General features: G+C 44.3%; 1 protein-coding gene across 1 annotated transcript; it reads left to right on the top strand.

The window, feature by feature from the left end:
- The first annotated feature begins 9365 nt into the window (after window positions 1–9365).
- On the top strand, window positions 9366–23755 carry LOC117401200 (nuclear receptor ROR-beta-like). The gene is made up of 10 exons (XM_034001697.3): window positions 9366–9683; window positions 16640–16725; window positions 17302–17443; window positions 17915–18280; window positions 19481–19602; window positions 19769–19901; window positions 20586–20693; window positions 20890–21000; window positions 21088–21200; window positions 21438–23755. The coding sequence occupies exons 1-10, from the start codon at window positions 9677–9679 to the stop codon at window positions 21597–21599; spliced, it is 1350 nt and encodes a 449-aa protein (XP_033857588.3). The 5' UTR covers window positions 9366–9676; the 3' UTR covers window positions 21600–23755.
- The last annotated feature ends 223 nt before the right edge of the window (window positions 23756–23978 follow it).

The following is a 23978-nucleotide window of genomic DNA, read 5'->3' as shown; positions in this document are numbered from 1 at the left end:
GCTCCCTCACTCTTCCTTTCCCTTCCTTTTTCCCCCTCTCTTTTGTGCTCTTTCCCTCTCCCTTCCCTCCCATCCTCCCAGAGCAGGAACAGAAACCGGAAACGAGTGGGGGTGTGGGTTTACCACAGAGGGCTTTCGCTAACCAGATAGAGGTTGAATAGCAGGTTATCGTGACAGAAGAGTCGCGGTGTTTGTGGGCTTGGTCAAGCCCCCTAAGTAAGGAGTGAGGAGGCAGAGACACGGCTGGAAAAAAACCAAACAAACGCCTTTCCCCTCTTCACGCTTGGCCTCTCCAGATCTAAAGAGACATCACGGTCTGTCTGATTGATTTCAACAGCAGCGGATCTGAAAACACCCTTCATTTAAAAGCCATCCTGACTTTTTTTTTTTTCGGCTCCGCATTTTTACAGGCAGAAACCAACTAAGAGAGGCTAATATGTATGACGTTTGATTTGCATAACCTCGGGCCTTTTTATAATTCATTTTTTTAATAGTGTTGCTTTTGAGTTGCGCCCTGGTTAATCGTTCCCTGCTGTCATAGTGCGGGTTACTCATCTAGTAATTAAAATGACAGAACCTTCCAGAACATCCTGAAAAAAAAAATATTGGGAGACCATTATAATGCCAGTAGGACAGTATCAGGTGAAGAAATTAGCAGACAAGTTTTTTTTTTTTTTTTTAATTTTCCACTGCATTTATCTCTCGTACCTTTTATTTTTTTCTGAAACGTAAATAAAAACTATTTTGAGAGGGGCACCTATCGTTGTTTCATGTGGTTATTTATTTAAACCAATTGACTCTTTCATGTTGCCCTCATGCTGGTACCAGAGAGCGTAGGCTGATATTTGAGATTTGTTTATTGCACACTAGCAGATGAAGTGGTCATTTATTTACGTTATTTTGTGAACGCAACAGAATCATATTCAAAATTACAGCCAAGTCCTGCGTGTCGGAAGCTGTGCTGTGATCCATGCTGCGTTTTCACAGAGAGAATTGTCTCTCTCATGGCGTACTGACCCAGTGGGTCCTGTCACTGCGGGTGGCAGATGCCAGTGGATTAGTGGCTTTGCCTCAGATTCATGTTTTTAAATGGTCTTTAGCGAGCTGGGGGGCTGGGCTGGAAGATTAAGACCCACGGAGTCAGTACTGTACAGGACTGAATCATTCTTAATACCACGCTTCTTTTAAAAGCACACTCCTCGACCTCCGCTACAAGCTAACGACGCGAGGGAAAAAACGAAAAAGAAAGTTCTGACTACATGACTTCTAACACTTCATCCACAGAAATAAACTCTGAGGTCATACAATAAGAAACTCTTAACACACACACACACACACACACACACACACACACACAGGGTGAACAGGGCTTAATATTGAAGTCAAGCAGACAGGCTTAAAGATGCCTTGTCTTGACTCAAGAGAGACACAGCGATTGGAATATGATTTTTTTTATTAGCTTTTAGCCCTCATAGACATCTGCTCTTAAGCACAGTTTTTACACTGCATCCCTAAATCCAACCATCACTGCTTTAAGCTGGCTGTCTGTTACTTGTAATAAAGCATTTCCTTTGCTTGAAGCTCACATATCCTACTTGATAATTACATTGTCCCTGAAGAGACCCCTGTGTTGTATCTTCCGTGCTCAGTTTAATTCTGTCTGTTTAAACTGCATTACTTTGGCATTAACTACAATGGGGTTTTGTTTACTGTCTGTGTCTATTAAGGCCTGCGGTGAGCTCTCTCTCTCTCTCTCTCTCTCTCTCTCTCTCTCTCTCTCTCTCTCTCTCTCTCTCTCTCTCTCTCTCTCTCTCTCTCTCTCTCTCTCTCTCTCTCTCGTCACCCTTCTCCTTTCTGTGCCCCTCGTTTGCAGCAGGGCTGATAACAGACCATAATTAAGCGATTTCTTCATCTTTTTTTTCTTTTTTGTTTTTTTTCTAAGCTGCTGGGAGATACCGGAGCTACACCACTCCGATGCTTACATACTTGGAAGCGTTGCTAAGGCACCTTAGCTTGGTAACCAAATGCAGCATTACAGTATAGAAGAAGACAGGATCAATGCATGATGACACATGAGGGGAGGATGACTGAAGAGAGAGGGAGGGAGAGAAAAGTCTCTGCTCATGCAATTACAAAGAAAAACACCAAACAATACATGCAGGGCTGAATTAGGCCTTTATCCAAAAAAGAGCATTCAAATATTGGATTCATCTAAAAAATAGTGACCCAAACTCTATGATAAAGCCATGCAATACCAAGACTTGAGCCCAGAAAAGAGTCCCCTCAGCCAGCTGGTCCTGAAGCTCACCGAGCTGAGCAACACTGACATCATTCAGCTTCAGGACAGCACTGCAAAAACAATTCAAATTATAAAACACCTGAAACACTCCTATCTGGACCATTGGGATACAAACACTAAAACACAAAACAAACTAGAGTGCTATCGCACCCTCAATAGAAATGACACCCTGGCAGAATACCTGGTAACTGTCAGAAACACAAAGCAGAGGCAGATCCTGACCAAATACCGGCTCAGTGACCACAGCCTGGCCATTGAAAAAGGCCGACACAGGCAGACCTGGCTGGCCAGGGAGAACTAAAGGGAGACTTCAGTTTTTTCAAACAGTGTTAGTGTGATGGTGTTCTAATGTATGGTCTGCTTTCCAGCATATCATGATAGGCTGCTAATAAAAGTCTAATTATAATAAGCTAATACTAAATCCAGGTAACAGTCACTGACTGACTCACTTATATTGCCGTCACTTCTCTCTGAAATAAGCCACTACTGCCAGGGTTCATCCTCTCACTCATTCTCATCCAAATTGAGTTTCAAAGTGGCCGACGTGCGTAATATTAAACTCTGCCTGGTAACAGTCAAAAGGGAGCGAGCGCGAGGGATCAATAATTCACGCGGTTGAAATCCGCCCTCTCTTCTTTTTTTCAGAAGAATACGAGCGCATGGACTTCATTGCAAACTGCAAGCTTTACTGACAGACTCCCAAGTGGGGCGGGGCAGCAGGTTAACGTGCTGGAAGTCAGGGTTCGAATCCGGCTTCTTGGATTATAAGTGAAATGGGTTTTGGAGGTCTCGGTTTTGTAGCCTTTATCCCCCAGTGCACAGAAGTGTAATACACGTGACCAGGGTGCTCCCTCCAGTCCAGGGCAGGCTTGAGGCATGGAGACTGAACTGCTCCCTCCCTCTCTCACCCCCTAAGAGAAAGGGTGCTCCCTCCAGTCCAGGGCAGGCTTGAGGCATGGAGACTGAACTGCTCCCTCCCTCACCCCCTAAGAGTAAGGGTGCTCCCTCCAGTCCAGGGCAGGCTTGAGGCATGGAGACTGAACTGCTCCCTCCCTCCCTCACCCCCTAAGAGAAAGGGTGCTCCCTCCAGTCCAGGGCAGGCTTGAGGCATGGAGACTGAACTGCTCCCTCCCTCCCTCACCCCCTAAGAGAAAGGGTGCTCCCTCCAGTCCAGGGCAGGCTTGAGGCATGGGGACTGAACTGCTCCCTCCCTCCCTCACCCCCTAAGAGAAAGGGTGCTCCCTCCAGTCCAGGGCAGGCTTGAGGCATGGAGATTGAACTGCTCCCTCCCTCACCCCCTAAGAGTAAGGGTGCTCCCTCCAGTCCAGGGCAGGTCTGAGTCCTGCTCGCTGTGGCTTGGTATTGTGGGGAGCACACATTGCAACTGCTTGTACCCTGGATCTTAATAACCAGTGAAAACTGTACTTTCCTAAGATCATATTTCACATCTGCTTAACAACACAGCATCATTTTCAACAGTGCGATTCGTCATGTCTGGATAGCCCGAGACCCCCAAGCAATACAACACGTCAGCCCCCCTGATCTATAAACTTGTATTCAATCTCAAATTCTCAAATGCTGAGCGACCTTGGCTGGGATTATTTCAAGAAGCACCTTTTCACCTGTAAGAGATGCATCGCAGACGATATGACTTACAGCTGCAGATCGATGCAGCTCGGCACTTACAATATTAACTGGGATAACAACATAAAAACATGTTGTGTAGGTCATTCAAAGGACACGCTGGTTAATGCGGGGAAAACTTCTCTGAGGTCTTAGCAGCTGTTTAAAAAATGGATTTAAATGGGATCTAGAGTTCCTGCTCTTTACAGACAACGCAGGCTGTTTGCGATAAGCATGACACACCGGTAGCAGGATACTGTTTGAGTTTTTAATTAGGCGGTAGCTGTAGGCAACTCGTAGTGATGGATTTAAAATGACGGGCACTAAATTGAATTTGAGGATGGCATCTAGCCGCAGCGCATCGTGCTTGCGTATCTGCTGTTTAAAAAAAAAAAAAAAAAAGAATTTAAAATGAAGAAATGAATAAAGTAACGATGTGGAGTGAGTGCTGGTCATCTTACTACAGACTAAATTGAATTTTGCAATTCCCTGTGCTTTTATCCTCTTTACTTCTGCTGTGCGCGAATAATATAATAATAATAATAATAATAATAATAATAATAATAATAATAATAATAATAATAATAATAATAACAGGTGCCATTCCTGGATGATTAGACGAGAGAGAGAGAGAGAGAGAGAGAGAGAGAGAGAGAGAGAGAGAGAGAGAGAGTTAGCAGGAAGGTGAAAGTGCCCTCTCTTTTGTAAAGCACTGTAATTGCGCTGGCAGAGTATCTGTCTGTATTTATGCAATGGAAGATGCTGATCGCCGAGTGTTTTCCTTTTCAAGGGGCTCGTGTGAAGTGGGTCTCTGCCCGAGGCTAACGAGCCTAACGCTGCTGCACACAGTATTTCATGTTGCACTGTACTGTAAACACATCATTAGAAACAAAGAAAGGAAGAAGACATGCAGTAGCAGTATATAATGAGCTCTTCATGTTTTCTGTTCCTGAAACACATGCAGACACTTCACTGACCCCACGCGCACAGGGACAGGTAAGCCCCCCTGTTTGTAATGACAGCACCATGAACACTTTCACCCACACACAGCAAACTTCACTTCAGAGCCGAACCATTGGTGTAGCAAGACGGGCTACGACGGGTCAGCTGAGAGAATTTGAATACTGAGCTCGATGATATCTTAATTAGGGTTAGGGTCAGGACCAGGGTTCAAAGAGAACGTTGCACGTGTTCCAAAGAATGTAGTGCGGTTTTACATTGGGCGGTTTTTTTCTGCACCAGGTAAAGAGCGAAGGCCGTCTTTCTGCACCTATCCCTCCATTCAATTATAGCTTGGAAACAGAGTTTCACATCAGCAATACAACGCCAAAACCGAAATCCTTTTACATCCAATTTGTTTTATTGCATGGATTTACGTTTATGTACTGTACAGGATTCTGTAGCAGCTAAAAACATGGGGTCCACCGCTCGAGGCCCTGAAAAAAAAAACAAAAAACGAAAGTTAAATATTTCCTATTTTAATATTCCGTTTTGATATACGGTTATTTAAATTGTACGTCAAATTATTAAACAAAAAAAAAAAATCAAGTATGTAATGTTTTTTTCTGTTTTTATCATTATTGTTATTATTATTGTTAAGTACTTTTTGTAATCAATCATAGATTGTATTTTGGAAACGTGGTAGTAATAATAAATTAAACAGGATAGTGCAGCAGTAATCCCCTTGCTAGGGTAAGAGAGAGTGCTGGTAGGAAACTCAAGGCCAGTGTTGCTGTGTAGTTAAGCAGCCAGCGGTCTCTTAGCACCCGGCTCCACTAACAGACTTTACACTAATTGCAGGAGCAAAACCACCAGAAACACACAGCGTGCCTATTAGAGGGGTTTACTGCAGTAATACAGTGGTAAAAGTGCGGTAAGGCACAGCGCCGACATGGTGACTCACTGAGTACAATGATAAAAACACAGTAAGTGCATATAGGCACGGAAAAGCATGCTGAATTTAAAACCAAGCACATTTACACAATGTAAGCTGTCAAGGGATATTGCACTAAACACCTCTTCATGTTTATAAAATCCTGACTAATTACAGTTAGTATCTCTTGCATCCTGAGTGAAATCAACACCGTGATGTATTGAACTAAAGGAGAATGCAGAATTATATATATATATATATATATATATATATATATATATATATATATATATATATATATATATATATATATATTCTACCCATACGATATTCCCAGATTATCCCCTGTGCAGTATCATTTGAATAAATTAAACCCTATTTAGATAACCGGTAAAACTGACTCAGAAAACTGCTTTTAATTTGAATATACAATTGATATTTAAATTAACGGTAATTACTTGAAAAGCATCAGACTGTTTCAAAGGATAGGCCTACTGTGCTGGCGAGACACGGTTTACTCAGCTATTCCTGTGCGCTCCGGTAACATTAAAGATCATCGCGCCTTGAAAAAAAAACTCCATACAGCTGCCATAAAAAGGTAGCTGCTGTTTGATCCCTGCGTGAAAGCGCAGTAACATTCCTACTTCAGGCTGTCTGATTTCTTTGAAAAATAAAAACCTGCGAACTCAGCTTATCGGAAAACATCGACATCTGAACCAAATCCTTTGATCGGGAGAGGGCCCTTTCCAACCGGCAAGAAAGGACTGAGCCGCACTGGGAAATGGGATAGGCAGCTCTAGTATTACAAAGTACAAACTTTTTAAAGTTCGAGTTTGATATTCTTGAAACTTTTCTATAACTCTCTATAGCTGTTTGTTTTTACAAAGAAACCTAATGTTCAATGACAGGCCTTTAAACGAGAAGTCTTTCTTCGTGTCTTTATTGAAGGCAAGCTACCATACTGGGTAAAACAGTCGAAAAGTTTGTCATTTAACTTATTATGTTCCTTTTGGTATTTCTATTGGTCCAGAGCTATTTAAATCGATATCAAAATGTACTGAATTAATCAAAACGGACTCTGGTTCGAGTGCTAAACGGGATGGCACGCTTGCAAATCACCAGGGTACGCTTTTAGGAGGGCACTGCCTTGCAGTGGCTCCCTCTCATCTGCAGGGAGGCACAGCTTGTCAGGGGCTGTGAGGATTACCTGGAAATAGGATCACTGCTTCACACACCGTAGTCCCCCCGTAATCCCATTAGCTGGAAGATACTGGGGGTGCTTTAGCTGCAGGCACTGCCCAGTAATCCTCTGGAGACTAAAGTCTTTGTTTTAATTAAGGCAGCAGAACCTTAAGGAATCAAATCTAACATAAACACAGCAGAACTGAATAATGTACACACATATTTGACAGATCCATAAATATGTGTGGACTCTCACACTGGGGCACATGTGCTGTATATACACAAGAGTGGGTTAACACATGCACACACGCACACACACACACGTGCACACACACACACACACGCACACACGCACACGCACACACGTGCACACACATGCACAAACACACACATGCACACACGCACACACACACACGTGCACACACACACACACACACACACACGCACACGCACACACGTGCACACACATGCACAAACACACACAAACACACACAAACACACACACACGTGCACACACGCACACACATGCACAAACACACACAAACACACACACACGTGCACACACGCACACACATGCACAAACACACACAAACACACACACACGTGCACACACGCACACACATGCACAAACACACACAAACACACACACACGTGCACACACGCACACACATGCACACACGCACACACACGCACACACACACACACACGTGCACACACACACACACACACACAGAAAGACACACACACACTGGAGACACACAGACACACACACACTAACACTAACACACACAGACACGCGCACACACACGCACACACACACAGAAAGACACACACACTGGAGACACACAGACACACACACACAGAAAGACACACACACTGGAGACACACAGACACACACACACTAACACTAACACACACGAACACACACACACACACACACACAGAAAGACACACACACTGGAGACACACAGACACACACACACTAACACTAACACACACTCACACACACAAACACTAACACACACTCACACACACACAGAAACACATACTAACACACACACACACACACACACACAGAAACACACACACACACACACACACACATGAATCTGATATAAAAATACACACTGAGACTACATGCATCTCTGACACGAGTATGTATACAACAGACATACAGCTATGGCCAAAGGTTTTGCATCTCCATGTAGAATTAACTCATTCTGCTTTATAAAGTTATTATTATTTATTTCTTAGCAGACACCCTTATCCAGGGCGACTTACAATTGTTACAAGATATCACATTATTTTTACATACAATTAAATTATTTTTTAAAATACAAATACCCATTTATACAGTTGGGTTTTTACTGGAGCAATCTAGGTAAAGTACCTTGCTTAAGAGTACAGCAGCAGTGTCCTCCACCTAGGATTGAACCCATGACCCTCTGGTCAAGAGTCCAGAGCCCTAACCACTACTCCACACTGCTGCCAAGTTGCATGAAACCTGCTGAATAATGTTAACATATTGAATTATATACCGCTTTGTAGTATTACAAAAAACTGACAAAATTTGAAAAATGTGACATTTCGAAATCTAACATGAAATATGGTACTACTGTTATAGTTACCGGTAGAGTTTTGCGATATCATTTTGTTGTTTCTCTGATTACATGATGTTAAATAAAAGATCTAAATAATGTTCATACAGTTGTTTTGTTTTTTTAAATGATGCCTCAATACTAAAATTGTAGGTGATGCAAAACTTTTGGCTATAGCTGTACACACACACGCACGCACACGCACACACACGTATTAATCACTATATACAAGCAGAGACACAGCCTCTTACAAACTTGCTGAGAAACAAGATGATTATACGACTATGGGGAAAAACCCAGGAGGGTGTGAGTTATACAGAGGTGTTAAGTGTTCCCTGTGAAAACTCTATATGGTGCTAGGCAATTAGCAGCAACACTTACAGGTGACGCGTGCTGATAATTATGCAACTCACTGTTAGTTTTTTTTTCACAGTACATAATCCCTACACATGTACCCTGTCTTGCTCTACGCCTTTGCCATGCTTTACCATATTTAATGATATGTTCTTCCACCTTTTAATCCAAGCTTGATTAGCCACACTGTGTAGGTAACAAGCTCAGGTGTGTCTTATTAAACTCATAGTAAAACCAGGAATGGATCAAACCGCTATGCAATGGGAGTCTTATTTCCATCCCTATGCTATCCAGTAGACTGAGTAGAGGCTTGGGCATCTCCTCCAGTCCTCCTTAAGAGCGCTGCAGTTTGATTGGAGCGTTGCCCCGGGCAGTGGGCGGGGCTCCGGCTCCGGCTTCGGGATCATGTGAGCTTCCACATGCAGCCAAAGCCAGCCTAAAAGTAGGTTAGCAGAGAAACAAGGCAATCGATGCAGAGAGGCGGAGAGCCAGCAACGACATCACCAAACTCTCTTACCACCTCTTCTGCACTCAGTTACGCAGCAAGGGGAAAAATAATACACAACCGAAACTAACATACAAGACCAAAACCTACTAGAAAGATTTAGAAACCGAGAGCGCCTTTTTTTAAAAAAAAGAAAAATATTTTTAACACAGCTTTTTGGGGCTTAAAAAAAAAAAAAGAAAATCGACATCTGGTTCTTTTCTCTTTGGAGTTACATGACTGTGGAAGTATAAACAGCAAATATGAGAGGTAAGTTACAGAAATATACATAGATGGCTCTGTTTTATGAATTCCAGCCAAGATATACAAAAATAAATGCTTTAGGGGCTTAATTCTATGCAGCTGTTTGGTGCTGTGCCATGCAAAAAGAAAAAATATGCATATTTCAAAAAGTTAAATATGACAGGAGGGTTTTTTTTCTTCATTTTGTTCTGTGCCTGACAGTCTGCATGGAATTACAGTTGTGTAATTCACAGCGCTGTCTTGTCAGTCACGCTGTCATTTATTACACGGCTATGAAAAAGTTTTTAAAAGTCATTTTTTGGTGCAAGTACACGACTGCCCTGTGTTGAACAATTTGTTTTTCAGTGAAAAAGAAATGTTATGTGAGTTTTTATTTCACAAAGTGTCAAAGCAATTGCTTTTTAACTGGATTTGCTTGTGTTTTTTTCTGTGTTTGTTTTAGCGTGTGTTTAAGCTATCGGTGTCGTCTTTGTCCTTGCTTTAGTATCTTTCTGCGTACTAATTATTTCTGCTGGTTTAATAGCTGTCGTTAAATGAAAACTGAACGTGTTTGAGAAGCCTATGCGTTTAAAGGATTATAACATTTTCATTTTTATGACGGCTTTCTGTGTTATGTAAGAAAGGGGTAAATACTAAAAAAAAGGTTACTGGCTATGATAAGTCACAATCATAATATGAATCTTAATAATAATACAATAACAACAGAACCCGCATTATAATATATATTTAATTTTTGGGTTATAAATTTATCTGTGTATTTCATTGCTGACACAATTTGAGGAATCATCCTCAGTTTTATAAAAGTGTTTTATTTTTTTGGCGTGCATGGCCACACCAATCCGGTTGCAAGTTTTGCACAGATTGCTTTTCGGTTTGATCTTGCCGGTGATTGTGTAATAATTTCGTGTAGCGGTTTTAGTGTTGACTGGCTGTTGTTGGTGTTGCTGTTACCAGCGTGCTGGAGAATAAGCCAGCCCCACTGACCCAATTCTGTCACTGTGGCTTATCCACCTGAGCTAGGGGGCTGGGCTTCAGGCGACATGTGTACCTCCATGTGTAGCAGAGACTGTCACAGCACTCCTGCTGGCGGAGACGGGAATAGCACCGCGCTGGGACAGGAGACGGGAGGCAGGGAGGGGGACAAGGGGCTGCTATGGAACAAGCAGAGAGAGGCAATTATCCCTAAAAGTATGCCTTGATAAAAGGAAAGCATGGTAAAGTGCAGTCTGCAGTCTGTGCAAATTTACCCTGTTAAACGTATATAAGGATACATATTGCGTTGGTGATTCAGGGGTCAGCATTTGTTTAACTACAGCAGAGGTATAAAATGAAAGGCATCATTTGCATTTTATTGGGTGAATGGAGCATTACATGCAAATGTACCTATTTCTGTAAACTAGTATCCCCACCTGTAGACAAGTAAGGCAAAATTAATAACCCAGTTGTGTGGGTATTTCAACGACCAAGAAACCAGTAAATGTGGTTTGAAGTCCCTACTGCTGTTCACCTGCAAACCAGTGGAGTTGCTGGGAAGTCCAGCAAGAAATTCCAGCTTTCTCTAATAAAAGTTTCACATCGTAAAAGCACAGCAAAGTGTGAAAGTAGGTAAAGCACAGGGAGCCGATGAAGGGGGTTTGAGAACGCTGCGGTCACGTCAGGATTAGGACCCCCGCGGCCTGGTGGAAGGGTTGCCATGGTGACGAGACACTCACCGAAGTGGAAGATATTCTAGTGACATTAACCCTTCGGATCTCGTGGGGGGGCGGGGGGCGGGGGGGGGGGCGGGGGGCGGGGGGGGGCGCCCATTTTGCAGAACTGACGGCGGATCTATTTTTATGATAGCAGCACAATCAACACGCGACGTGTGAAAACGACTCGGGGGCGCTCATGCACAAGCTGTCCAGGAATCTAGACTGACCTGCATTCTTGTTTTTAAGCTGTCCGTTTCAAATTGTATAAGTAGGAAAGCGCCCTGTTAAATCAGTCTGCATGTTCATTCAAATGAAAGGACTGTAGCAGGCTGTGTGAATGAACTGCATCCATTTGTGAGAATTCCACACTTACTCAGCACTCTGCTTGAGAATTCCACACTTACTCAGCATTCCACACTTACTCAGCACTCTGCTTGAGAATTCCACACTTACTCAGCATTCCACACTTACTCAGCACTCTGCTTGAAAATTCCACACTTACTCAGCATTCCACACTTACTCAGCACTCTGCTTGAGAATTCCACACTTACTCAGCATTCCACACTTACTCAGCACTCTGCTTGAAAATTCCACACTTACTCAGCATTCCACACTTACTCAGCACTCTGCTTGAGAATTCCACACTTACTCAGCATTCCCAGCTACTCGTTGTTCAGTGGACTCTTGTTGCTCTCGATAGCTGCTGTTTTTTGGTACTTCTGCACCTGACTCCGGGTTTGTTTTAGCTGGTACCCCTGGTTAGGGTTTAAATCATACAAAACGTAGCGGTGCCAAGCTGTGACTGATTAAAGCTCATGTGCTTGATTAGCCACAGCGTATAGGTAACAAGCTCAGGTGTGTCTTAGTAAAACCAGAAATGAATCAAACTGCTATGCAGTGGGAGTCCTATTTCCATCCCTGTATAGTCATAGTAAAGTAAACTGCAAATCGCACAGTATAGTGCTCTGTGCAAAGACACCATGTTAACCCTGGTGTATGGGAGAGCTTCTGTATTCCGTGACACTGTTAGAAACACAGAGTCCTACGATTTCACAGTCCTCTGCAGGGAAGCAGGCAGTCGGCCAGGGCTTAGCATTGGCATCAGCAGCTTTGCAATCTGGATGCTCACTTCACTGGCCCGCAAATTTACTGCCTTTAAAGAAACAAAACTGATCTGCTTGTTTCTGCCCGAGACAAGCTTGCTATTCGTATAATTGAGGAGCTGCCCAGCCCTTGGTATGAATGGGTGTTAATATAAGCGCTGTGTAACTGATGCATTGGGGGCTGTTCTGCACAGTACTTTTGAACCTTGATTTGGATGTGTATCACTCTCTTCACACTCTGTTCATTTAGGATGTGCTTGATGGGAGGAAAAAGGCAGGCGAACCTGCCCACGCCATGGGAAATAAACAATTCACTCTCTCAAGAAGAAAAAAAACAGACCCCAGCCCTTCCTATAAGAAGACTACAGCTAACGAGTAAAAGTTATGTGCTCAAATACACCTGATTAAACTCACAATTTAAAAAAATGTATAAGAACTATTAAACAGAATTGAGTACAAAGTTTTTTCCCAGTGCAATTCAAGAGCTGAAAATCAGAACTCCCAAGTGTATGGCATATGAAGGTTAAATATACAGCAGTGTGTTGCATAATGCAATGCTACAGCTAACCTTTGAGCCGCGCTAAACAAACCAGGCTGTGTGCTGAGTGAGCGACAGTGTGCCTAACTCTGCACCAGAAACAGCAGACCAGCAGGGCAAATTCCACATGCACTGTGAACATTAACCCAGCCGTCATGGCCATTGCATGTATTATCAGTTTATTTGGCAGACACCTTTATCCAAGGCGACTTACAGGTGTTGCAGGGCAGTACAGGGTTACAATGCAAAAACAATATTTAAATACAGTCTAGCATCTACAACGACATACTAGTATCTACACAGTCAGAGTGCAAGGATAGGGCATTATCTGAGAATCCAGTGACATGGTGCTCAGGTCAGGCAAGCCCAGTCTTTTGAAGGAAAACATTCTGTCGAATTCAGCCACGGACAGCTATTCCCTTGTGCCAGATTACTGATTGACAGTCAGTTTCATTTTAATAAATGTAAAGGGAAGATGAAACACTAAATCATTTCAAAGGCTTTCGCCGTGCACTCCACAGACACGCCTAGCAGAGGTTTTCTCTTTGTATATAGAGTAGACTTCTCGCTAATCCAAACCCCGCTAGTCCAAAATGACACAGCGTGATCCAAACCAGCGGTGGGGTTCTCAGCCAATCGATTCACCCGAATAGTAAATAAACAGGGCCCGTGAACCAATGGGAGTGGAGCAGTGAGTGCAGGCGGGGCGGGTGCTGCTTTGCTAAGGTGATGTCATAATCAGATGTTTCTTTGTGTAGGAAGTGTCCAGCCCAAAGTGTCAGCTGTGATACTGGATTTATACTCTGTAGGGTGCCCACAAATACTAAGCATAGGACACTAAAGCAATGTGTGTGATACCGGACAGTGTATTTTATATATGGATATAGCATGGTACTGAGAATTCAAAAAACAGCAAGCAGCTCTCTATGCAAGGAGAGTCAGGATCCAACAGGATGCTCAATCATCACTAGAAATACTTAACGAGGAAAATTGATAAACTGATTATTACAAGAAACCCGTCATGCAAAACTAGCAACCTTGTATGTAGTAACCAAAAATGTAGGAAAATCAAAAAATCTGTAGGAGAGACAGGTATTATATAATAGAGTGCAGAATCACCTCTCAAACAGGACAAATACAAAAAGAAAATGAACCAGCAGTTCAACACAGAACATGAATGACCATTACCAGGGCATCAAAGGACTATAAGAAGTACCTCCACTGTTTGTTTCAAGCACGCTTTCCCTTGACAAAGGCAGTTAAACACACTGAAACGTTGAGAAGTTGGCACTTTTGAGCAATTTGGCCAAGCTCCATTTCCTAATGTGTGTAATAGAGCCCGGGTAACGTCAGTGTGCCGGTGACTCACACAGGCCTGGAGGTGAGAAGTGTCTGTGAAAACTCAATTACCTTCAGCAGTTCCGCCACAGCCTTTAATTCCATATCGCATGGAAAATTAAAATGTTTTTCTGAGAACGCCTTCCCCTATTCTAATGTAATAAGGTGCTGTTCTTGTCGGGGTTGAAACGGCGTTGCTGAGGTTTAATGTCGCACCTCATCCTGTAGTTTCTAAAAATAAATAAATAAATAAATAAATAAAATTTAAAATTAAAGACCACTTGGCATTTCGTTTGCGTTTAAGAGTACGTACATGGCTTTTAAAGCAGTTTCAATGGTTATACAATCAAATAAATGTTATTCATTTGGGAAGCATGTTGACAGTCCGGTTTGGTTACATGTGCCACGGTTTGTTCTAGGTGTGGGGAACCACATTCCCGTATTGAAACCTGTTTGTCAGCAAACCATGAACCCAACAGCTGTTTTTTTTTCCAGAATAAATGAAGTGTCTTTCTCACTGAGTACATACAAGAATAACATCATGCAATCATGTAAAACCAATTCAAAACAAACAAGGGCTGCCAAGGCTGCAGATAATAATAGGAGGCAGCGTGTGGGATTGAGCGTCGCGCAGCACTGTGCTGAATGAGGACGAGCTGCACAAAGCTATCCACAAACCTGGGGCAGGGGACTGGTGAAAGCAACCAGGATAATGTGAAAATGAAAAAGCCTCCTCGATGAAGAGAGTCTGAGGACGGTTGCTACGTGCGCAACCCTGTTCTGTGGGTTTTTAATTTATTCTGCAAAGAAAAAAAAAAAAGATTGTAAAAATGCACAAAAACATTTTTTTTTTCAAACGTAATCTCCCTGCCCCGAGCTTCTAAGAGCTTGCTTTGATGGTTTTTTTTTTTTTTTTTTTTTAAATATAATGTTGAGCATTGAATGAAACCACAGAACCTATATTTAGTCAAGTGCTTGATCAAGTACAGGGATACACAGAACAAGAATCGTGCACCTGGTCACCGCTGTCTCTTCGGTCTCCTAGAGATTTGTGTAAATACAACAAGCATTGAGAGAGCCAGCAACTTCTTCATACCCGCTGGTCCTGAGAGCGCTTTTCAAACCAGATCTCATTTTAGAAGCCGTGTTGTATTCATTCAAGTGCAGTGACAGGAGGACAGGGCTAACTGCTCTGTTCCAAACGACGCTGCGTTGCTCAGCAGGAAATTCAGAGAGCAGCTGTTAAATGTAGATTTAAAACAAGGGGTTAAAGTGAAGTGGCCGTTTCTTTCATGAGGGTGGCTCGGGGGCTATTCATCTGACCTCAGTCGTGGAGTAACTTGTCCTCTATGAATATTCATGGTGAATCCTCTATGTAGAGAGAGAGAGGCATGCTCAGGCAGCACTGCAAGCACTCCAGGGTCGTGGAGTATTCCTTTCTGTATAACCAGTACAGTGTATGGATAAGAAAGCATGATCTTGAACTGCACAATCCAGAGACTTGCTTTCCTTAAATCAGATTCGGACTTGAAAAGCGCGATTTGCCCCAGTCGGTGTGGAGCTGGATTGGTATAAATGCAAGACAAGATGCAATTAAAAAAATAAACATAGGCAATGCATTTCACTTAAATGCAACTGTTGTATACCGTGGAAAAAGCTTAGCTTGTAAAGCAAAGTGCAGCGGCTAGCATGGTAAAGCAGTGAAGCATGGCACAGACATACAGAGGTATGGTAAAGCTTGGTAAAGGCATGCTGTATATTGTGGACATGTACCATGTCAGTCTTTCACAAGGGTGTAACCAGAAGGCTTTGTTATAGTTCTAATACAGCATGTACAGACATTATTTTCCATGGCAGCGACTTGCCCTGATGACTCACAGTTGACGTCAGAAGAGTTTTTGTAGTCATGCATTCAAGCCAGAGAAACGACAGAGCTGCAAATGAGATACATTACAGCACTGCTACATGACTTGTGCATTTTGCATTGATACATGTGGGTTGAATCGAAGCACCATTGTACATACTGTATGCTTGTAAAGGTTTGCCGCAGTAAATGCGCACAACAGTGTTTTCCCATTTACCACGTCATATGCTTTATTACATGCTGCTGTGCTTTTACTAGGGGAAACTTTTATTAGGGGCAGCTAGGAGGCTTGTTCACTTATTGTCACACTTACATGAACTGGTTCTTTCCCCACCGTGGTAGTGCGCTGTACAGAACCTCTTGTTTTTTGAGATCCTGTGCTGGGATTAATGGATGTCTTCTTTCTCTCCTCTCGGTTTGCTTCCCAGCTCAAATCGAAGTGATACCGTGTAAAATCTGCGGGGACAAGTCCTCAGGGATACATTATGGCGTCATCACCTGCGAGGGCTGCAAGGTGAGCGTGGGCCACAAGGGGGCAGCGTCATACCACACAGCATCTTTAATGACAGCCGAGAGGCAGCTTAGTTCCCTCTTTTAAAAGGATTCCCATAGCATAACCAAGGGAAAAGCATGCAGGCAAGTCGTGCATAAATTGCTGTGGTCATTTTATTTTTTTTAGAAGGGATTTCCTATAAGAAAACAGCAGTTTCGTTTTGAATCCGAGTATCCAGAAAGCTCACACATGTGTCTTACATTCTCTGCTAAATAATTGCAGTAGTAAAATGGGACAAGAGCTGGATCAAGCAGTGTGTTGAATTTCATCAGCAGGCTGGATTCTCAAAGCTACATACCAAGTCATTAGCGCACTTTTTTTTTTGAATGAACACAAAAAGCAAACTTAACGCTCTGTTCAAACCCCTGAATTAAACGACTTTTATTTCTGGTCTGGTGACTTTATTGGGTGCGTTTCTCCTTTCTGATACAAGAAACTGAAAAAGGTGCCAGTGACGATGGGGATAGCTGTGAGAATCTGGCGCTGTGTGTTTTGCGTGCTGTTATTTCACCCGGCTGCCTTGTTTTGTGGTTCCAGGGTTTTTTCCGACGCAGTCAGCAAAACAACGCCCTGTACTCCTGCTCTCGCCAGCGCAACTGCCTGATCGACCGGACCAACCGAAACCGCTGCCAGCACTGCCGCCTGCAGAAGTGCCTGTCCCTGGGCATGTCACGGGATGGTGAGTCCCAGGGGAGGACACCAGACTCCCACTGCATAGCGCTTGATCCGTTCCTGGATTTACTAATAAGACGCACAAACTGGTTCATTAAAATCGCAAGAAACAATTTAGGGGGCAGCGAACAAAACAAAAACATTCCGTTTTTTTCTAGCTCCGTGGTCTTGGAAATAAACTTCAAGACGAACTGACACCTACTGTCTTGAGACCTTTGAAGGAGTTCAAACAAACAAAACAAAAAAATTAAATAAAAATGGACATCTATATGAAATGTGTTTTTGTTTTGGCCGCTACTCTCTTGTATTGACTTTCTTGATCGGATCTCCCTTGGAAAAAGAGAATATAATCTTAATCCTGATTAAATAAAGGTTGCATGCATGCATGTATGTATGTAGGCATGTATACATGCATGCATGTATGATGTATGGACGGTCCCGGAGTGTGACCGGCGCCCCTCCTTGTCTCCCCGAACAGCGGTGAAGTTCGGTCGCATGTCCAAGAAACAGCGGGACAGCCTGTACGCGGAGGTCCAGAAGCACCAGCAGAGCCAGGAGCAGGCGGCCCCCAAGGAGGAGCCCGAGAGCCACAGCCACTACAGCAACAGCTCCAGCGCGGGGCTGAGCGACCTCGATGACATCAGCGCCCTGCCGGACGGGCTGCTCTTCGACCTCCCCCTGACCCCCGAGGGGGCCGGCTACTACAGCGCGGAGCTGCCGGCCTCGGCACAGTCCTCCCCGGAGCAGTGCAGCGTGGAGCTCTCGGACGCCAGGCTCATCAAGCAGGAGTACGAGCCCAGCCTCTTGTCTCCCCTGCCAGAGGGCACCTCCGTGCTGGAGATCGGTGAGCGCTCGCATGCACGCAACAGGGGTGGAAGTGAGGCTCATAGCTGTTTGATCCATTTACTGTGGGTTTTTTGTTACCTGTTCACTGTGGCTAATCAAGCTGCTATTAAAACCTGGAATGGGTGAAACTGCTATGCTACAGGAGTCTTATTTCCATCTCTGCACAAGCACACACACACACACACGAGAACATCAGTGCTCGTCCGGTTCCTAGCAGCTGATAAATGATACAAATTTGTCTGCTCTTGAAGGATCCCAAGTCTGTGCTCCCACTTGCACACACTCACTCACTCAGACTATCACAGGAAGGTATAGCTAGTGTTATGCAGACCTTGCATTTACTGTGAGCTCTACCATGAAAGCTGATATCTCCACATTACATTCAGAGTGATAAAAAAGCAGCTCACAAACCTGACTTTTTTCCAGAAGGGTTAATCTTGTGGTTCATGTTGGCGTTACTATGTGCGCAGAAACCCCTGGGTGAAGCTTTGTGTGGCACTGGCATATCCCAGCAATCAGCCACGGGGAGTCTTTTCAGAAGCATTCCGAGTTGGAATAGTTAGCAAGCAAATAAACCAAGCAGAAATAAACTATAGGGAATCACAGAGTACGCACACACACAACCATCAAACAGATGAGAAATTAAAAACAAGCAGATTACCTAACACTTACCCCTTTGCATTAAGCTGATCAATGACAGTGATGAAGAGCTGCTTGGAGCTCCGGGCCCCGGTTCCCATGCAGCCTTTGTGCTGTCCGCTCTCCCAGCAGAGCACTCACAGGAAAGGTCATCTGTAATTACCGCGGCTGGGAGCTGGCAGCGACAGGGGAAGGCTGGGATTTAATTGCAGGGGGTGCTGGTGGAATCCAAATTGGTTATAAAACGCAGTTGAAGTGCTGTCGATTCACAGAGAGGTTTCGGGGTAAATTGCATGAAAGGAAAGCTCTGAGTGGATTGCCCTGGAAAGCCCGTACAGCCGCGAGAGAGAGGCTACACTGGGATTAGCTGCGATCAGCCAACAGCACCCTGAGTGACGGGGCTTCTAACCCAGCGATCAGCACTGCTTAACCTTCTCTTAAAACCTTTCTTGTGTTCTTTTGCTTAGCTGTTTGGATCAATTGAATAGACTGAGAGCTTTTAGAAGGGTCTGCACTGTAGCGAGCAGGTTTCTGACCGTCTCTCTTCTCTCTGTCTCAGAGCGGGTCTCGCAGAACATTGTCAAGTCTCACTTGGAGACGTGTCGGTACACAGCGGAGGAGCTGAAGAGACTCACCTGGACTCTGTACACACAAGAGGAGATCCGGACCCTGCAGAGCAAGGTAACCCCCCCACGACCCCTACCCTCCACCCCCCCCCCCCCTCCCAGGACCCGTACCCCCCCATAATTATCAGCAGGATTCTACAGGGTCTAGTCACTTCAGTAGGTGTGTTAGCGGGTATATTGCTGGCAGTGTCTAACCCCCACCTGTCTCCCCACCCCCTCAGTCCACGGAAGCTATGTGGCAGCATTGCGCTCACCAGCTCACTAATGCCATCCAGTACGTCGTGGAGTTTGCCAAGCGCATCACCGGCTTCATGGAGCTCTGCCAGAACGACCAGATCATTCTGCTGAAAGCGGGTCAGTATCACAGCCAGCAGCGCTGCAGTCAAATAGGGAACAGTTTTGTGTGACAGTAGCATTCCGCATTCCCAAACTCACTCACAGTATGACACATTAGCTGGCTTAAACATCTGATATCTGATGGTAACCACCACTGACTCACAGTGTAAGACATGCCCAATGCCACCCGTAGCATTTTAAATCTGTTAGTACTTATTACATTTTTACAAGTCGTTGGCCAAATCGATTTTGCTATCTTGTGCCGAGTTTGTGTGGCACTTGAGTTAGGAATTGCATCTTATAAATAATACAAATAATAATAAATGAAACTGATTGATCAGCCTGAATGTTCGTTTGAAAACCTGTTTGAAATACCAAAGCAATGCTCGCTCTAACGTTTGGTCTTCTTGTCTTTTTGTCTCCCTTCCTCCTCCCTACATATCTTCTCAATATGTTCTGTTTAAAAATGTCCAAAACATGGATTTCAATGAAAACGTTTCAAATCCTTTTTTTTTGTGTTGCTTGTTTTGGAATTCAATTTGTTTTTCGTGTCTGTCCCGGGATGGTGGAGCCCTCCTCTCCTCTCCTCTCCTCTCTTCTCCTCTCCTCTCCTCTCCTATCTACTCCTCTCCTCCCCTCTCCTCTCCTCTCCACTCCTCTCCTCTCCTCTCCTCTCCTCTCCTCTCCTCTCCTCTCGCTCAGGGTGCCTGGAGGTGCTGCTGATTCGCTCGTGCCGCGCCTTCAACCCCGTCAACAACACGCTGCTCTTCGACAGCAAGTACGCAGGGACTCCGGTCTTCAAATCCCTCGGTGAGAGAGAGGGAAAGCACGAGTGAATTAGAGTGAAAGTGTGAGTGAGCTGGAGAATGCGAGTTGGAGAGCGAGTCACAGAGTGAGAGAGTTAGGAAAAGTGTGAGCGAGGGAAGAAAGTGGGAGAATGATAGAGCGAGCGACAGCGAGTGAAGCGGTCGGCCATCGATTGACACTCCTCCTCTTGCGCGCACAGGCTGTGATGACCTCATCAACGCCGTGTTCGAGCTGGCGAAGGGGCTGAGCCGCCTGCAGCTGACGGAGGAGGAGATGGCTCTCTTCAGCGCCGCTGTGCTGCTGTCACCGGGTGAGTTCACGCTGCACACCCCCTCCCCACCCTCACCCTGGCGCTACCCCCGCTCACTAACTCCCTCTCCCCCTCCCTCCCCTCCAGACCGGCCCTGGCTGACGGACACTCAGAAGGTGCAGAGGCTGCAGGAGCGTGTCTACCTGGCCCTGCAGAGCTGCCTGCAGAGGAGCCCCACCAGCAAGGAGAAACTCACCAAGGTACCCGCAACCCGTCCGTCTGTCTGTCTGTCTGTCTGCGAGGGTGGAGAAGTGGGATAGCAGCCTGTTTAATATACAGTAGTCACTGAAACACTGAAAACATAGCGAAGGAAGACAGGAAAATATAGCATTTGAAAAAATACACTGTCAAATGAAACAGCACTGTGTGTATGGCAGAGTTGGAGCACTTTTGCAGACCGAGACCCTAACCCCCCTCTCTCTCCCTCGTTCACCCAGATGGTCTCCAAGCTGCCTCTGATGAAGTCAATCTGTAACCTGCACATGGACAAGCTGGAGTTCTTCAGCCTCGTGCACCCCGACACAGCCTACAGCTTCCCCCCCTTGTACCGCGAGGTCTTCGGCAGCGAGGTGCAGTGCCCCGATTCCAGCGAGCGCTAAGCCAGGGGGTCCCCCAGGAAAATCCACTGACGCAGCGTTTCCCCCGGCCCCGAACCCCAACATAGAAAGCATTTGAGTGACTGAATGTACCACTCCTTGGACAATCCACCAAGGACCTACCCAACCGACAAGCTGCTCCAGCCCGGAGAATGTGTAGAACAGTGCACTTGAGAGACAGCGGAGGGGAGAGCCAAGCTGAGCTGTAGCCCAACCCTTCTAAGAGTTTTCTTAAGGAACAAACAAAAGGGACCAAGGAAACGAAGAGGGCAACCCCAGATGGAGCAATCCCCCATCTCCCCAGCCTGCCTCCATCCTCCATCCCCACAACGCACACTCACACTCAACCCAGACACCGCTGTTCCTTGCACACCCGCACGGGATAGAATTAGGGAGACTTTTAAACATGCTTTTTAAATTTTATATATAAATAGTATATATGTTCTGGTAAGGCCAGGCCTGATAGCCACCAGTTGTCTGACTTTTTTCAAGACGGGAATGGTGGTGGTGGGGGGGGGGAGGGGGAGGTTGCCCCCTCAGATTGCCGTGTGGGCTACCTGACAAAACTGCCAATATTGAGATATTGACAGTGCTGTACAATACTGACCCTCCTTCTAGTTAGAAAGCTCAGCCCGGTCTGGCATTGCGTAGCCATGGTAACGATCCGGTCTCTAGCAAAAGAGTAAAGAAAGTGTGCCACCTGCTGGACTTTTAAAATATATATTTGAAATGAAAAAAAATCAGAAAGTTGTCCCCACTGTTGGAGGGAGTCTCTCAGTGTGGTCCAAGCAGGACAGCTCAGACTGCCACCTCCAGGCTTGTACCCGGGCCTCTGAAAATTAAATAAATACATAAATAAATAATAACTTGTTTTGTTCGAAGCTCTCTCTGTAAATAGAAAGGTCAGTATTGTCGTCTTTTTTTGTACATTGGTGCTGACCGACAATACTGCTGTTTCCATTTGACTTGTCCGCAAACATGAAGGGATAGGAGATGCATTCAAGCCATGATTTACTAAATGAACTTATTAGCGATCTACCTTTGACTGGGACACAATGCCACACGTGAGGGCAGGACCATACAGAGGGATGCAGATTGCACTACAACACCCTACACTATTTTGCAGTATTTGATGCAGATATTTGACAAAAGCAATAGTGTCGCTTGTAAAAATCTTGTCGTGGGCTTGTGCAATACTCAGGAGTGCGCTATCTAGTGACGGGAGTGTGGCACTGCGGGGGGCGGACAGGCAGGCTATACAAGGGAACACTATCAGTTTATCTGGGCAGTCGTCACCGGGCATGGAATACATTCTGTATTTAAAAAAAAAAGACAGATCACTAGCCCCCTCTAGTGGAATGATTAGGGATTGCCAAAACAAAAACTCCTGAAAATGGGTTAACATCATAAAAAATGATGTTTAATACAGTATTTGTTACTTTTGTAGGATCTGGATTGAAGTTTATTTAGTAATCAAGGACATGGTTGGGACAAAGACCTGGACTGGAAGGTCCAAGGTTTATTTGCTAGTCTATCTGCTTGTACCACATGGTTTGTCAGTGATCTCTGCTTTGATTCCTGCTCACGCTGGTGAACACTCAGGGTGAGAGCTGAACTCTGCCAGCGTTGGGAGAAGCGTGTCGTTAGCGGAGTCTTGCTCAGAGTAGCATTCTGAAAACCTGCATCACGGTGTGCAATAGATGTTCTTGTGAATGTTGCGAGAGGAGAAAAGAACTCTAAAAAGCTATACACAGATATATGTTATTTTTTTTGTCTGTAAATGTAAAAAAGCTAATAAGCGTATATGAAAGTTAAAAAAAAATGTTGATGGGTGTTATTTTTAGAATGCTAGCCTTCGTTTCAATGTGTTTTCTTTTCCCAATGTTTTTTTTTTGTCTTGTAAAATTGTAATTCTATTTTTTTAAAAAAGAACAAAAAAAATGATTCTATGATGATGCTGAAGTTGACCAGACAGAAAATGGAAAGTGGATAAATAAAAAATAAAAAATAAAACTAATCTGGATTTTTAATAAAACAAGGAAAATATGATATAATATATTATTATTATTATGGTTTAATGAGTTTAAAAACATGTGCATATTGTTGTATATTGAAAATACAGTATGTGGTTTTAAGAATGTAATAAAATCATTTTTCTTTATAGAAAATTGGGTATGAATAATGTGCTGTGATGGATTGTCGTGGGTCAGGAGTGTGCCATCTAGTGACCAGTGTGTGGCACTGCAGGCAGGTGGTCTGTACAATCTCCTTGAACAGGCAATGCCAGTCTGAAGGAGTCCTGGCTGTGTGTCACATGCATGTGTGTGTAAGAATGTTCTGTTCATGTAAGTGTAACACGCCTGACAACAAAACTAACCTGAA

The sequence above is a fragment of the Acipenser ruthenus genome, chromosome 49 (genome assembly GCF_902713425.1).
Source record: "Acipenser ruthenus chromosome 49, fAciRut3.2 maternal haplotype, whole genome shotgun sequence".
Classification (NCBI taxonomy): domain Eukaryota; kingdom Metazoa; phylum Chordata; class Actinopteri; order Acipenseriformes; family Acipenseridae; genus Acipenser; species Acipenser ruthenus.
The sequence above is the reverse complement of the archived record's forward strand: the minus strand, read 5'-3'. Positions and strand labels throughout refer to the sequence as shown.